At 42.3% G+C, this 16228-nt stretch overlaps 1 protein-coding gene across 5 annotated transcripts in view; it reads left to right on the top strand.

Moving 5' to 3' along the window:
- Positions 1-16228, top strand: part of DEF6 (DEF6 guanine nucleotide exchange factor) — a 180059-nt gene that overhangs the window by 74665 nt on the left and 89166 nt on the right. For all 5 annotated transcript variants that reach the window (XM_072137194.1, XM_072137195.1, XM_072137191.1 and 2 more), the window contains one exon: positions 9468-9683. In XM_072137194.1, coding sequence (XP_071993295.1) covers positions 9468-9683 — 216 coding nt within the window. The remainder of the gene's footprint in view (positions 1-9467; positions 9684-16228) is intronic.

The following is a 16228-nucleotide window of genomic DNA, read 5'->3' on the forward strand; positions in this document are numbered from 1 at the left end:
AAGACGGGTGAATTTCGTTTTGAACAGGAAACATGTTCAATAAATGTGTTTCATGCCTGAATGGTTTTGGTGTTCACAGTATGATCAGTTGTTGTATGAGGGGTATATATGATATATGTGGGGTACAGTGTGGTCAGTTGTGGTGTGAGGGGTATATATGATATGTGGGGATGCAGTGTGGTCAGTTGTAGTTTGATGGGTATATATGATATATGTGGGGGCACAGTGTGGTCAGTTGTGATAGGAGGGGTATATATATGTCGTGCCGCAGTGTGGTCAGTTGTGGTATGAGGGGTATATATGATATATGTAAGGGGAACAGTGTGGACAGTTGTGGTGTTAGGGGTAAAAATGATATATATGGGGGCACATTGTGGTCAGCTGTGTATGTGAGGGTCAGGTGTGAGGTGTATATAGGACAATGCCAAACATGTCTGTTTTATAAACCCGCAGAGATGGGTTGTGGATGCAAGAAGTCGCCTGGAAGATCAGACAGAAGGTAAGATACATCATCACTAAGTCATTGGATTACACTGCAGCCTCTGGTATCTACTACTATATAATTTCTATATGCTGGTACACACTGGTCTGTGTGTAGGTTATCATTTAGTATTGCAGTATTATTCAGTCATTATGTAGAGATAATAATCACAATGTACTGTTATTATGTGGAATTGTACAGAGGTGTCAGTGATATTGTCCTTTGCAGGGTGGTGTTTATATGATAACAATATGGCACTAAAGTTTATCAATAAATGGAGTTCATATGTGGTGAATTATTGGTAATACTGGTCTGTGTATAGAGTCTTGTGGTCATTATCAGGATGTTGGTATTTTCTACATGTTGTGGTGATGCTGTGAGTTGTAGTTTGGAGGGATCATTTGGAAATTGTAGCGCTATTGTTTGGAATATTGGTCTGATGGTAGTTTCAATTGGTTACAGCATTGTGGTATCATTATTTGGTAATAGTATGGCTGTAGTATTTTTTGGTTTGTCATGGACCAAAATTTAAATTGGTTTAGTAAAGGTAGGAATTTATGAGCCAATCTGAAAGTAAAGATACCAATGTTTCTACTTTTTCAAAGCTTTGGCTGATTTGAAAGACTATAACTAAGTGGTATATTTTACATATATTGTTGTGGGAGGGGGCCCCACATTGGCTGCCGAACTGGCGGGGGCCCCATCCTAAATAAGGTGCTCCATACCGCTAGGAGCCTTAATCTGGCCCTGCAGCAAACACCCCCCTTGTACGGAGAGGGCTCAGCCCGTGAGTCACGGTGTAGCAGGCCAGAATAACCCTGTCCCAGATTATACCCTGCTGTATAATTTGTGAATGGCCAGAGTATACCCCACCCTACTAAGTTTAACAGGCGTGCACCACAATTATGTCAGATTTTTTGACAAAAATCTGGTGCATGGTGTAACTACACAACAGGACGCCCCTTTAGGTGGCACAGTTTTGTGTCACGTTGGGCATAGTGCAGCCACCAAACAATACTGGTGTAAACACTGCATAAATAAATGTGCAAACAGTTTGAACATGTATTTATGTACAAAGACCTCTAGAATACAGGTGAATACAGGAGCCCTTGATAAATGTGGGCCATTGTATGTTCTTAAACTTCGATTGAAGTCAGTCCTGAGTTGTTTCCTCATGATTATCCACAAGGATTGGACTTTAGGAGAGGGGAATGGCAAATCCCACTAACAACCTAACCGCCATTCCATAAAAATCCAGCCCAATACAAAACACTAATTAAACAGTCAGCGAACATATCTGTTTTTTTTTTTTTAATCAGCATATCAGCCCACCCCTGATCCCCTGCTTTGTTAGATTCACTGAATCAATAGACAAATCTTTAAAAAGTGCCCACCCAAAAAATTCCTGACATAATCAATGATATTCTGTCCTTAGAGCAATCTCACGCACACTTTTTCAGGACGAGAGAATGGAGAAAAACATGCACAGGGTCCCATAGTGAGAGTCAAGCAGAGTAGGTATGGTGTTTCAATTAGTACTGCTCACCTGAAGGATAGCTTGGGTAATGCACATCAACCATAGTGGGTGTGATCTTATCTGTCCTTTTGTATATGGGCTGAAGTGTCCCCTGGGAATCACCCCTTGATTATGGTAAAATGGTAAATGAAGTAGCATTAGGGGAAAAAAACTGTTTGATGCTTGATACGCTACCCAACAAATAATTGTTTTGTTATTAATCATAAATGGGATTGACAATGCATTTTGCAAATATACTGGACTTGCCAGATTCAGGAATTGTGGCGCTTGTTCATCATGAATTTGGTGCTACCTCCACTTCTCCAGCAGAATGTGCCAACTTTTTTGGGTGCACTTTTAACATAGGGGTGTGACACAATTCTGTTGGATTCTGCATGATAAATGTGTCACATGCACAGGAACGCCCTTTATTTGCAGAATTTTTTGTGGCGTTGCGTATAGTGCTGACGCTGCAGAAATGTGTTGCTTGTGCCACAAATGTGTCTTTGCACATTTTTTTGTATTTATAAAGTCAGACAGAAAATTGGCGCAAAGGCTTTAAAGGGAACCTATCATCAGCAATTGGCCTAATAAACCACCACCAGAATATTGTCAAGCAGCGTAACACCTAGTTTTTTTTTCTTTCATGGGGAGGTGGCATCATCCTGAAAATCAACTTTGAAGTGAAATGAATTGGTTGTATAAAGTCAAAGAGGTGGAGAGTTTAACACCTCATGCAGGACCATGAATTACAATGAAGGGGGCTTTCTCAGTATCAGAAAGCTTGAGTTCAGTGTTAAAATATCTGCCTTCTTGACTTTATACTGCCAATTTACATCTGCAACAGCTTTTTTTCAGTTGCTTTTTTTGGTGGCTGTAGACAGCCGGGACCCAGAATACTGGAGTGGCTGACTTATGCGACCTTGGGCACGTTATGGTCATGGTGCTTGGTATTGGGACCAGAGGACGGGCCTACAGCCTGGCAGGTCTCCAGTAGGTGGTGCTTGCAAGAAATATGGAGGGAGAGGCTGATGAAATAGGTTTCTCCCTGGGGCAACCTCTGAGTTGTATATGGGAGTCCCTGGATGATGGAGGATGGGGAGCCTGATCCAGGGATTACACTGAGGCGCGTAGTACAAATCAACTTACAGTTCTTTTCAAACAGCAGGAAATGGCCAAACAGTAGCAGCAGATTCAGTAAACTGGAAGGTTGATGGAGATAGCTGGTCTGCAGGAAAGTTCCTCACAGCCTGGTAGTAACTTCAAGCTGGACTTCAAGGATGGAGCCAAGTCCGAATTGTGCACCTCTGCTCTGGGGTCTACTCTCCGGACATTGGCCTGAGACACCTCTGCTTCCTGGTTTTAGGACACTGGCTGGTGCAGCTATACAGGAGCTGCACTCTTCTCTGCTTTGTTTGCTGACTAAAATGCAGGACTTCAAGTGTGCCGCCCACTGGCAAATGTTATGCAGGTTAAATGATGTTCATAATTTTGTCCATTATGTAACAGATGTTTGTTTGCAGGCGCCATCTAATGGCCAAAGTTAATAATTACTTACATTCTGTTTTCCCCACCCACTAGCAGATACAAAGGATTGTCGGAATAAGAAGGGCAGTTCCCTTCATGTCTACACAGAGAGAAGACCTATATTTCATTCATCTTAACCCTTGTTGTAGTAAGGAGACTGTCTATAAGAATCTCTAGCTACTAGCAGTTATAGGACCACTCTGTATAAACTTTGTTATATGAAGTGTAATGTATGGATCTGTAATTGCACAGATAGGCCCAACCTCATGGTCGGCCATGTTTGGTCCCAGACTGTATCTGTATCAGCTTGTTTCCTGTTATATACCAATGTTATGTATGGAACATGCTCCTGTTATTTTATTGTACTATTCTAATAGCGTGTACATTCCTGTTTTTCTTCAGTTTCACCCTAATCCTACATCAGTTTAATAAAGCTACAGACTTTCACTCGGTCTCATTTATTGAACTGTAGGAAGGCGTTTAACTGCCTGTCGAGCTCCGCATAGACCCCGGGGGTACGTGAAGTGGGGGCAGGACATCAGGCCATGAGGTCTGGCGCTCTGCTCTAACTGAAAAAACAGACAATGTTTCCCCACCCACCAGGGGTTTTCATACTCCCTTGGTCAGGTGGTAGTCCAACCCGCTTCCAGTGTGCTTTACAATATTACACGGAATATCATTGGACAATAACATTTGGCATGCTTAGCTCTTGACTTACCAGGGAGTGGCTTCAAGCTGCAATTACTAAGTTTACCGAGCAGTAGCTTCTCACCAAATAGAAGCAGGCTTGTGCAGGCTCACCAAATAGATCTTGACAAAGAGAAGGCGCTATTCGCAATAACCACCTTGCCTATGTGTTGCACATCTCACTTTAAAGTAGATATTGAAGGTGCTCAACTGCTTGACGACACATTGATTAATAAATTAATAAATATGGGTCATTATATTTACGGTACACACTCTTATCCAATATATATACTGTATATACAGTATATATATATATATATACACACACATATCCATTCATATATTTACTTTTAATGACCATTTCTCCATCCCTGGAAGATACAGCACAGTCCATGAACTCTGGAGGTATAGTCACTACCACCTTCCTCTGACCCAACTGTCTCTCAGTAAGACATAGAAAAATCCTGCCTCCACATGGAGGGGGACAGTAGTTAGGACATAACGAAATGGGGCTAAATAAAGCATTTGTGACCTTTTTTTGCCCGCTTTTCTACTGGAAGCCCCACAGAGTTATTCTGACAGGCAGGTCCTTGCGTGCATCTATACCTTCTATACAGTATAGACCTTAGAAGATTATATGACATTATCAGATAATGTGATTGGCTGATGACATAAGCATATTTCTGCTGCCTACATAATATGTACGGAGCAGAGCAGCTGGCAGGTAACCCTAGGATTCTGGTCCAGTGCTGTAGACAGTAATCTAATGTGTCTGCAAAATCCGATATACCTGATTACTACACCTTTCACTAAACATTCGGGGCACTATAGAAAATATCTGGGGCTTGTGTCCCAAATCTTTTACCCTAGTGACGCCCCAGAGCCTTATTTTTCATTTCACATAAAATATTATATGTGTTTAAGAATTCCATATCATTTGGGAAACTCAGAAAGGTAATATATAAATGACATATGGATATGATGGTGCCCATTTAACTACATGTGTAGACAAAGACACATGATATTTATAAATCACATAGGCGATATACAATATACAGGCAGTCCCCGGGTTACATACAAGATAGGTTCCATAGGTTTGTACTTAAGTTGAATTTGTATGTAAGTCAAAACTGTATATTTTATAATTGTTGATCCAGACAAAAAATTCTTTTGCCCCGGTGACAATTGGAGTTTCAAAATTTTTTGCTGTAATTGGACCAAGGATTATCAATAAAGCTTCATTACAGACAATTTACAGCTGATCAGCACAGTCTGGGACTATAGTACAGCATTCAGAGATCTTCACTAGAGATCACAGTTGGCAGAGGTCCGTCTGTAACTAGGGGTCATCCTAGTCGGGTGTCCTTAAGTAGGGGACTGTCTGGATTCAGATTTTATTCTACTGACCATATAGATACATAAACACACTTATCTCTATCATACAAGCAAACCCATATGTCCTTCTATGACAGGATACTAAACTTGAACATGTATTGGTTCAATCCCTGTGGATGCCTAGTTTTCAAACACAAATATCCAAAAGGATTCTCTATTCCCAAAGGGTTTTTGTACTTGCCGTTCTAAACCAAAGTTCCTACCTTCCCACAAGGCATTTATTGGTGCATCAGAGAATAAACCTAACTGCTGTACTCTTCACATCAGAAATATGGTGTCTTATACGTACTTTCGCCAGATATTTGGTGCATGATGCCAAAGATACTATATACTGTAAATGGAATTTCAATTTATGTATGAATTAATGTGTATTTTGTGTAACATATGATGTTAAACGTATTACTGTCACCAATAAAGGCACTGGTTTTAAACTGTCTGTGCCCATATTTATAACAATCTGGATAATCTATAAAACAAGCAATATAGAATATCGACTGATACATAGTGGAGGAAGTATCCAAGCATTCGGTGCTTGGACACCGCAAAAGCGTTTGGTGCTATGAAATAGCTAAAAAAATTCCTAAATAGTAGGATGAATCAACATAGGTTTAAAGGGAACCTGTCACCAGGAGACCCATTTTTAGCACTCCCCCAGTCCCCACTGAGCATTGTACATACACTGCCAAAGTGTTTTTGCATAAAAAATTGGTTTTACAGAAAAAAAGATATGTTATATTGTACCTTTCATTAGCATGTGCTGTGTGACTAGCCAGTTGCCAAAAGGGAGTGTCTGGAAAGGAGCAGTCCCCCCCACCCTTGGGAAACATGTGACCTTTTCAAATATATGAATAACTCCCCACACTCATGATTGGCTGTAGAGGAGCAGGGGGCGTCACATGGAGAAGCTGTTCCCCATATTTTTTTTCTGTAAAACCAATTTTTTATACAAAAACACTTTGGCAGTGTATGTACTATGCTCTGTGGGGACTGGGGGAGTGCTAAAAATGGGTCTCCTGGTGACAGGTTCCCTTTAACATCAAACATGAAAGGATGAACCATGGTCTCAAAACATTTCACTTTATACCACACAGAAAATGACAGAAAATCAGTCACTCCGATAGACCATATAATAGTATCATAGTATATAAGGCCAAAAAAAGACGCAAGTCCATCAAGTCCAACCTCTAAGAATTTAAATAAATATTTTTTTCCCCATAACCCGTGATATTTTTTCTCTCCAGAAAGTCATCTAGGCCCCTCTTGAACATGTACATAGAGTCCGCCATAACAACCTCCTGCGGCAGGTAGTTCCACAGTCTCACTGCTCTTACAGTAAAGAATCCCTGTCTATGTTGATGGTAGAATCGCCTCTCCTCTAGGCGTAGAGGATGCCCCCTTGTCCTGGTCACAAACCTAGGTATAAAAAGATCTTTGGAGCGATCCCCAGGTATTTGTACATTGTAATGAGGTCTCCTCTTAGTCATCTTTTTTCTAAACTGAATAATCCCAAATTTTGTAATCTGTCAATGTATTCTAGTCCCCCCATTCCCCTAATAATCTTGGTTGCCCTGCTCTGCACCTGTTCCAGTTTTACTATGTCCTTTTTATACACCGTGCCCAAAACTGTACACAATATTCCATGTGTGGTCTGACCAGGGATTTGTATAAGGGCAAAACTATGTCTTTATCATGAGAATCTATTCCTTTCTTGATACATCCCATAATTTTATTTGCTTTAGCAGCAACCGCCTGGCTCTGGTCACTTACATTAAGTTTACCATCCACCAATACCCCCAAGTCCTTTTCAGCTCCAGTTTTACCAAGTAATTGACTGTTTAGAACATAATTATACTTTTTGTTTCCATGGCCCTAGTGCATAACTTCACATTTATCTACATTAAACCTCATCAACCATTTCTCTGCCCCCTCCTCAAGCTTCCACAAATTCCTCTGTAATGCTAAACTATCAACCTCAGTATTTATTACTTTACGCAGCTTAGTATCATCTGCAAATATTGAAACTTGACTGTGTAAACCCACTACAAGGTCATTAATAAAAATATTAAAAAGAAGTGGCCCCAATACTGACCCCTCTGGCACTTCACTGGTAATGTCAAACCAATCTGAGAATGTGCCATTAATGACGACCATCTGTTTTCTATCACTAAGTCAATTACTTACCCAAATACACAGATTTTCCCCTAGTCCCAGCAGTCTCATTTTATGTACTAACCTTTTATGCGGCACTGTCTCAAATGTCTTTGAGTCCTAATGGTTAAATGAGATAATGGAGACCATACATTTACATAAAACACACCAAACACATTGGGGCAGATTTACTTACCCGGTCCTGTCGCAATCCCGTGGTGCGTTGTCCGATGAGGATTCGGGTCCGGCGCGATTCACTATGATTTCCTGCATGTGGCGCTGCTGGGCCAAGGTCCGCCGGAGTTCACCTTCTTCTTCCTGGTGCATGTGAGTGCTTGATCTTTCAACACAAATCCTTTTTAAAATTCCACGGTTTGTCCGAATCCGTCGGGTTATCCGACGGCCACGCCCCCTGATTTCTGTCGCGTGCAAGCCAGCGCTGATGCGCCAAAATCCGATCGCGTGCGGCAAAATCCCGGGGCAATTTGGAGCAAAACGGAAATATCCGGGAAACCCGACAAAAGTGCGGCGTTCGGACCCTTAGAAAATGAGCCCCATTATGTATTAACTGTAAAATACCAATACCAAAGAAGAAGCATCCATGTGTATATATAGAATTACAAATAGATACTGTCACGGCCGCACCCGCGATCCTCAGTACGGATCGTGGGTACACCCATGCCCTACCATGTGGCGTGGCAACCCCTGGCCTAGACTCACCTCTCCAACGCTTCTGTTTCCTGATTAGGCTGCATCCTCGCTCACTAGGGCGCACGCACCAGCTCTCCTGGCCTTAAAGGGCCAGGGTCCTCCTGATCGGCCTCGCCCTTATATTCCAGCACCTCCCTTTCTGTCTTACCGGAGTTTCTCCTAGGATCTTCTATCTCTCAATCTGCTTTCTGTTCTATGTATTCCACTGAAACGACTCTTTCTAAAGTCTCCAATGATCTCCTCACTACTTAATAAAAGGTGACTATTCTCTCCTTATTCTGGCTCTTTCAGCAGCATTTTATACAGTGGACCACCTAATCCTCCTCAGGATGCTTTGCTCCATTGGCCTGCGGGACACTGCCCTCTCATGGTTTTCTTCCTATCTCTCTTACCGCACTGTCAGTGTCTCCTTCTCTAGGTCTCTCACTGTAGGGGTTCTTCAGGGCTCAGTCCTAGGTCCTCTTGTCTTTTCCCTCTATACTGCCACATTGGACAAACCATAAGCAGATTTGATTTTCAGTATCTTCATTATGCTGATGATACCCAATCATATAAGTCTGTACATAATATCACTCCTTCAGTACTGCAGAACACCAGCATTTCCATATTTGGAAATAAATATCTTTATTGCAAATATTATATTTAAAAACATTTTTTACAGATCATTGAATTGTGGGGCGTTTCTATTAATGGGGCTTTCAAAAAATCCTATAATATAATGGTCTGTTAAATAATTCTGTAATTTTCTTAAAAAAATTGAAGAACTGCTGTTTGATTTGTAATCCCTCAAGGATCGTAATAAGTTTTGCCTGTAATCATAAGTGCAAATATAGTGAATGCAAAACTAAACTAAAACTGAACTAAAATTTACCACTAACATGATGCACAATGTCATAAAAAAGAGAGAATAAAATTGCCTTATATGGTTTCTTATGCACTTCTTAAGTACAGAGTTCTAAATATTAATAAAAATTAATTATTTTTTCTTCCTTTTTTTTTAAGGTTCAATACCTCCTGCAGAAACTGTTTACTATTACTAGATCAGAAATGGGAGAGATGGAGTTAGGAGAGGTGTTATCATTAGAACACGGTGTCTCTGTCTGGCAGTTCCTTGACCTAGTTACGTCACCAAAAATACTAAGGAGTATTAGCATGGAAACACTTAGCATGGCCATCCAAGATATTTACAAGGAAATCATACAAGATGTGCTTAAACAGGTGAGTAATTTTTTGGTAAAAACAACACATTTTTAAGACTGTTTTTGGCAACCTTTTGATAAAGCATGACCCTTTGACATTTCACTATGTACAGTATATTTATCAAATCCTTAATTCTGACCACTAGATGTTGTTATTAGCTAATACTGTATATTTTGGACTATAAAATATATATAATATATATTAACCCTTCGGCGCTGCGCGCGACCGTGCGCGCGCAACGCCTGCGGCATTTCCTATGTAGGCGCGCGCACGAAGGGTTAATACCCCTTGGTTGAATTCCCGGGTGAAGATGCTTATCATCTATCTCCTGTCTATATATCTATCATCTATGTGTCTAGTTATCTATCTCCTATAATCTGACCATTTATATATCTTGCTTTTTCTCTATCTATTTTTCAATCAATCTTCTATTTCTCATCTACTGTATATATCATCTATATTATAGTTCTGCATCCAGAAATCTCTATCATATTTCATATTTATCTTCTATCATAATGATTATAATGAATAATTCTTTATTTATATAGCGCACACAGATTAAGCAGCACTGCACAGAGCTTGCCAGATCAGTCCCTGTCCCCAAAGCGGCTCCCAATCTATTCAACCTACCAGTCATTTTTTGGAGTGTGGGAGGAAACCGGAGGACCCGGAGGAAACCCACGCAAACACAGAGAGATCATGCAAACTCTATGCAGATGTTGACCAGCGCTGCAAGGCTATAGTGCTAACCGCTGATCCACGGTGCTGACCATCATCTACAGTTTTTTTTACTATACTAAAGGGAGCCTCTTACTGGCTGTGACATAAAATTGTTTTATTTTGGGGCCCCACTTTTAGTTTTGCCCAGGGCCCCACCTTGTCTAGAAACGGCCCTGCATAGACATAACCAATATATTGTTGTATCCACGGAGATCTGGACCTTTGTGTATATTTATTTTATACCCTTTTCAATATAGGAGGGTTCATGGTTAGTGTGTAAATGATTTTGGTTGGTCCATTAAATAAAATTAGATATGATAGTTCTATACTATCACACTACAGCATATTGGAAACATCATTGCGACATACACTCACCGGCCACTTTATTAGGTACACCTGTCCAACTGCTCGTTAACACTTAATTTCTAATCAGCCAATCACATGGCGGCAACTCAGTGCATTTAGGCATGTAGACATGGTCAAGACAATCTTCTGCAGTTCAAACCGAGCATCAGTATGGGGAAGAAAGGTGATTTGTGGCCTTTGAACGTGGCATGGTTGTTGGTGCCAGAAGGGCTGGTCTGAGCATTTCAGAAACTGCTGATCTACTGGGATTTTCACGCACAACCATCTCTAGGGTTTACAGAGAATGGTCCGGAAAAAAAACATCCAGTGAGCGGCAGTTCTGTGGGCGGAAATGCCTTGTTGATGCCAGAGGTCAGAGGAGAATGGGCAGACTGGTTCGAGCTGATAGAAAGGCAACAGTGACTCAAATCGCCACCTGTTACAACCAAGGTAGGCAGAAGAGCTTCTCTGAACGCACAGTACATTGAACTTTGAGGCAGATGGGCTACAGCAGCAGAAGACCACACCGGGTGCCACTCCTTTCAGCTAAGAACAGGAAAATGAGGCTACAATTTGCACAAGCTCATCGAATTTGGACAGTAGAAGATTGGAAAAACGTTGCCTGGTCTGATGAGTCTCGATTTCTGCTGCTACATTTGGAAGGTAGGGTCAGAATTTGGCGTCAACAACATGAAAGCATGGATCCATCCTGCCTTGTATCAACGGTTAAGGCTGGTGGTGGTGGTGTCATGGTGTGGGGAATATTTTCTTGGCACTCTTTGGGCCCCTTGGTACCAATTGAGCATCGTTGCAACGCCACAGCCTACCTGAGTATTGTTGCTGACCATGTCCATCCCTTTATGACCACAATGTACCCAACGTCTGATGGCTACTTTCAGCAGGATAATGCGCCATGTCATAAAGCTGGAGTCATCTCAGACTGGTTTCTTGAACATGACAATGAGTTCACTGTGCTCAAATGGCCTCCACAGTCACCAGATCTCAATCCAATAGAGCATCTTTGGGATGTGGTGGAACGGGAGATTTGCATCATGGATGTGCAGCCGACAAATCTGCGGCAACTGTGTGATGCCATCATGTCAATATGGACCAAAATCTCTGAGGAATGCTTCCAGCACCTTGTTGAATCTATGCCACGAAGAATTGAGGCAGTTCTGAAGGCAAAAGGGGGTCCAACCCGTTACTAGCATGGTGTACCTAATAAAGTGGCCGGTGAGTGTATGTCAAAATGTCCTAACATAGGAATTCAGCTAAAGTCAATTTTATTGTCATTTGTCATGTCCCAGGACTTGTTTCTATTCATTGACATGTATATGTGTTATACTGCTTTGCCTTTTGACCCTCCTATCTTCCTGTCCTCTAGCTTCAGTATTGTAACTCCTCCCCTCTCCCTCATGTATGCAGCCATCTTTGTCAGGAAAAGTGTATATCTGAATGTCTCTGCTACCCTGGCAAATTATATCCTTTTCACACCATTGTAACCAGCATTTCTTCAAGATTTCTGCACTAAATAAAGCTGGAATCTTCCCACATGCTTCTTTCGATGGAGTTGACACTATCTGACAAAAAGTGATTTCGGTGTAAGTACTGGTTAAAACAAAGATATAAGACTATCTATAAACACCTCCTTACAGCCAGGTTATTGAGTCAGAATAGTGAAAAGGATCATAGACTGCCAGTCCCAGCCGTGGGGACAGAGACTCAGCTACAGCTACAGTCATAGCAGCCATCCCTCCTCAGTGTAATCCATCCTGTGTGTATTGCATCATCATGGCTGAGGGACACTCAGTACAGGGAGGCATGGATCCCAGTCTGCTGTCCAGTGATAAGGACAAACGCTCTGTTAAGCCTACATGGAAGGTTAGAGAGAACCTTGAAAGCCTGCAGCATGAACTTTCATCAGACATTATGAAACTGTGGAAAAATTTACAGGCACATGTCTTCACCATTTCCTTGCCTGAACATAATGTATTGCCTCTAGAGGGAGCCCTAGAGACACTGCCCACTATGCATGAGCATTACATGCTGAAGTGTCAAGAATATGAAAGCATTCTGAAAAGAATCAATACACAAGATAGTCTAGAAGAACTGCAAAACTTCCAGCATCTTAATGCTGAACGAGACGGCTTAATATATGAAACTTTGTCAAAAACAAGGGCAAGAATTGTGCAACTTCAAGAAACAACATCTTGTACTTCTGAGTCCACAAGACGTTCTAAACGCACGTCTAGGTCGCAATCTTCAAAATATTCAACACTCAGTGAGCAGCTTATAAAGGCGCGTGCAGAAGCCGAGGCGACTAAGGTTCAGGCCGCCTTTGCGCAGAAGAAAGCTGAAATGGAAGCAGAGGCAGCGCAAAAGAAAGCTGAAATGGAAGCAGACACAGCAGCCAGAGAAGCAGATGCAGCAAGAAGAAAGGCAGAAATAGAAGCTCTTCAGAAACAATGTGAGCATGCTACAGCCATGGCAAGGGTGAAGGTTCTGGAAGAAGCAGCCAGTGGGAGTGAAAGAGACAGTGTTGCCTTGAGCGGAATGGATGCAGAGGACCCTCTCAAGCGTACTAGAGACTATGTGTTAAGCCAAAGCAGTGAACCCCAGATTGCTACTACCATTCCTGACAAAGCAGATTTGTCTTCACAGCGACAACACATAATTCCTCCTGCAATATCCCAAAGTCAAGGTCAGTACAACACTCTGCCTGTTCATCATCCTGATTCTTCACTCTACATAAATCACCACGGCCCTACACCCCAGCACGTTCAACAAGCTAAAACGCCAAACCCTAACAATGGCCTAGTATCATACCAAGCCACAGCTAAGCTTATGGACAGTAAGCCACCTCCTGGGCTAAACGCCTATGCAACCTCATTTACACCTGTGTTTCTTAGCCAGAACACCGAGAACAACGTGACCAACTTTACCCAGCCAGCATTTCCTTGTCTAAGCTCAGAACGAACAGACATGTCAGAGTTTGCAAGATACATGTTACGCCGTGAACTTACTAAAACCGGACTCACAAGGTTTGATGACCAGCCTGAGAACTACAGAGGCTGGAAATGTGCCTTCAGAACCGCAATTAGTGACCTCGGCATCACTGCTGCTGAAGAGCTAGATCTGTTGATCCGATGGCTAGGCCCACAGTCCACAGAACGTATTAAGAGACTCAGGTCTGTTCACATTGGTAATCCTGCAGCAGGTCTTACAGCTGCCTGGGAGAGACTAGAGCGAACCTATGGCAGTCCTGAAGCAATTGAGAGTGCTCTCTTCAAACGGTTGCAAAGTTTCCCAAGGCTATCTGGCAAGGACAACCAAAAATTTCAAGAGCTTAGTGACCTACTTTCAGAGCTCCAACTAGCCAAGACAGACCCTCACCTACCTGGTCTCAGCTACCTGGATACTTCTCGTGGGGTAAACCAAATAGTTGCCAAACTGCCACCTAACATCCAAGAAAAATGGGCTACAGTTGGGTCAAGATACAAAAGAGAGAATGAAGTCTGTTTTCCTCCATTTGACTACTTCTGTCAGTTTGTCAGCAACATTGCAGAATCCAAGAATGACCCAAGCTTTTCCTACGGTGAGTCCAGTGGCCTCAGTTCACCACCTTTTAAATATGACAGCCCACGCTCCGAATACAGAAAACACAGAGGTCCAGTGTCAGTAAAAAAGACTGATGTTCTTCCCACTACCTCATCAGCTTCTGAGGAGCTCAGTTGTAAGATCAACCAAGGTGAAAAGATTGAGAACCCCAATCGCCTATGCCCTATTCATAAGAAGCCACATCCTCTCAAGAAGTGTATTGGCTTCAGAAAGAAGCCACTTCAAGAACGCAAGGAGCTGCTAAAGAAGTTTGGAATATGTTTCCGATGTTGTGCTTCCACTGAACACATTGCTAAGGACTGTAAATCCACTATAAAGTGCATAGAATGTGACAGTGAGAACCACGTACAAGCTCTTCACCCCTCTCAGTCCAGCCCTACACCATCTACAGATCTCCCTCCTCCAGCAAAGCATGGCGGGGAGAACACAGATCAAGCAGCAAGGCCTATTACAGTATCCTCTTCATGTACAGAATTCTGCGGAGAAAATCTTTGTGACAAGTCCTGCGCAAGGATATGCCTAGTCAAGGTGTACCCTAATGGTCAGCCAGAAAAGACTTTAAAGGTGTATGCCATCCTGGACGACCAGAGCAACCGATCACTTGCAAGGTCAGGACTTTTTGATCTGTTTAACCTAAAGGGGGATGCTTACCCATATACCTTGGGCACTTGTAGTGGCATTACAGAGGTTTCAGGGAGAAGAGCCAGTGGACTTGTAGTAGCTTCTCTAATGGGAAATCTAGAGGTACCTTTACCCACACTTGTTGAATGCAACCAGATACCATCAAACAGACAGGAGATCCCTACACCAGAAGCCGCTCTCCATCATCCTCATTTAAGGACCATAGCCAGTGAAATACCAGCTCTGGACAAAAATGCAGAGATCCTGCTTTTGCTGGGAAGGGACATTCTCAGAGTGCACAAAATATGTCAGCAAATCAATGGTCCACATGATGCACCATTTGCCCAACGCCTGGACTTAGGCTGGGTTATTATAGGCAACGTCTGCATTGACCGAATGAAAAGGCCTACCAAGATATCCTCATTTAAGACTCATATATTGCCAAATGGTCGCAGCACTTATTTTCAGCCATGCCCATGTCATTACCAGGTGAAAGAAAAGATGAGTAACTGTAAGGGGCAGCATGATCAGCAAGATGACGTGAACATTTGCCTTCCATGGGATGATAGCCTTGGATCTACAGTGTTCAACACCACAAGTGATGACAACAAGTTGGCACCTGCTAGAGAAGATAAAGAATTTCTTAAAGTAATGGATAAGGAATTTACTCAAAATGATTCCAACAGCTGGGTAGCACCTTTACCTTTCCGTACTCCAAGAACAAAACTACCAAACAATCTGCAGCAAGCAGCCTCAAGATTTTCTTCTTTAAAGCGCACCTTAAAGAGAAAGCCAGAGATGGAAAAACACTTTGTAGACTTTATGCAGAAGGTGTTTGATAGAGACCATGCAGAACCTGCACCGCCACTAAAGGAAGGAGAAGAATGTTGGTACCTGCCATCATTTGGTGTGTATCACCCTCGGAAACCAGACCAAATCAGAGTGGTGTTTGATTCTAGTGCACAGTGTGAGGGAGTGTCTCTCAACAACATGCTGCTCACTGGTCCTAACCTCAACAACAGTCTTCTAGGGGTCCTAATGCGCTTCAGACAAGAACCTGTTGCAATAATGGCCGACATTCAACAGATGTTCCATTGCTTTATTGTTAAAGAAGACAACAGAAACTATCTTCGGTTTCTTTGGCACAAGGATAATGACGTCAACAAGGAAGTCATAGATTATCGAATGAAGGTGCATGTCTTCGGCAACAGCCCATCTCCTGCTGTAGCAATCTATGGACTCAGAAGGACAGCCCAACA

Source organism: Engystomops pustulosus, chromosome 2, assembly GCF_040894005.1.
Source record: "Engystomops pustulosus chromosome 2, aEngPut4.maternal, whole genome shotgun sequence".
In the NCBI taxonomy this organism is placed as follows: domain Eukaryota; kingdom Metazoa; phylum Chordata; class Amphibia; order Anura; family Leptodactylidae; genus Engystomops; species Engystomops pustulosus.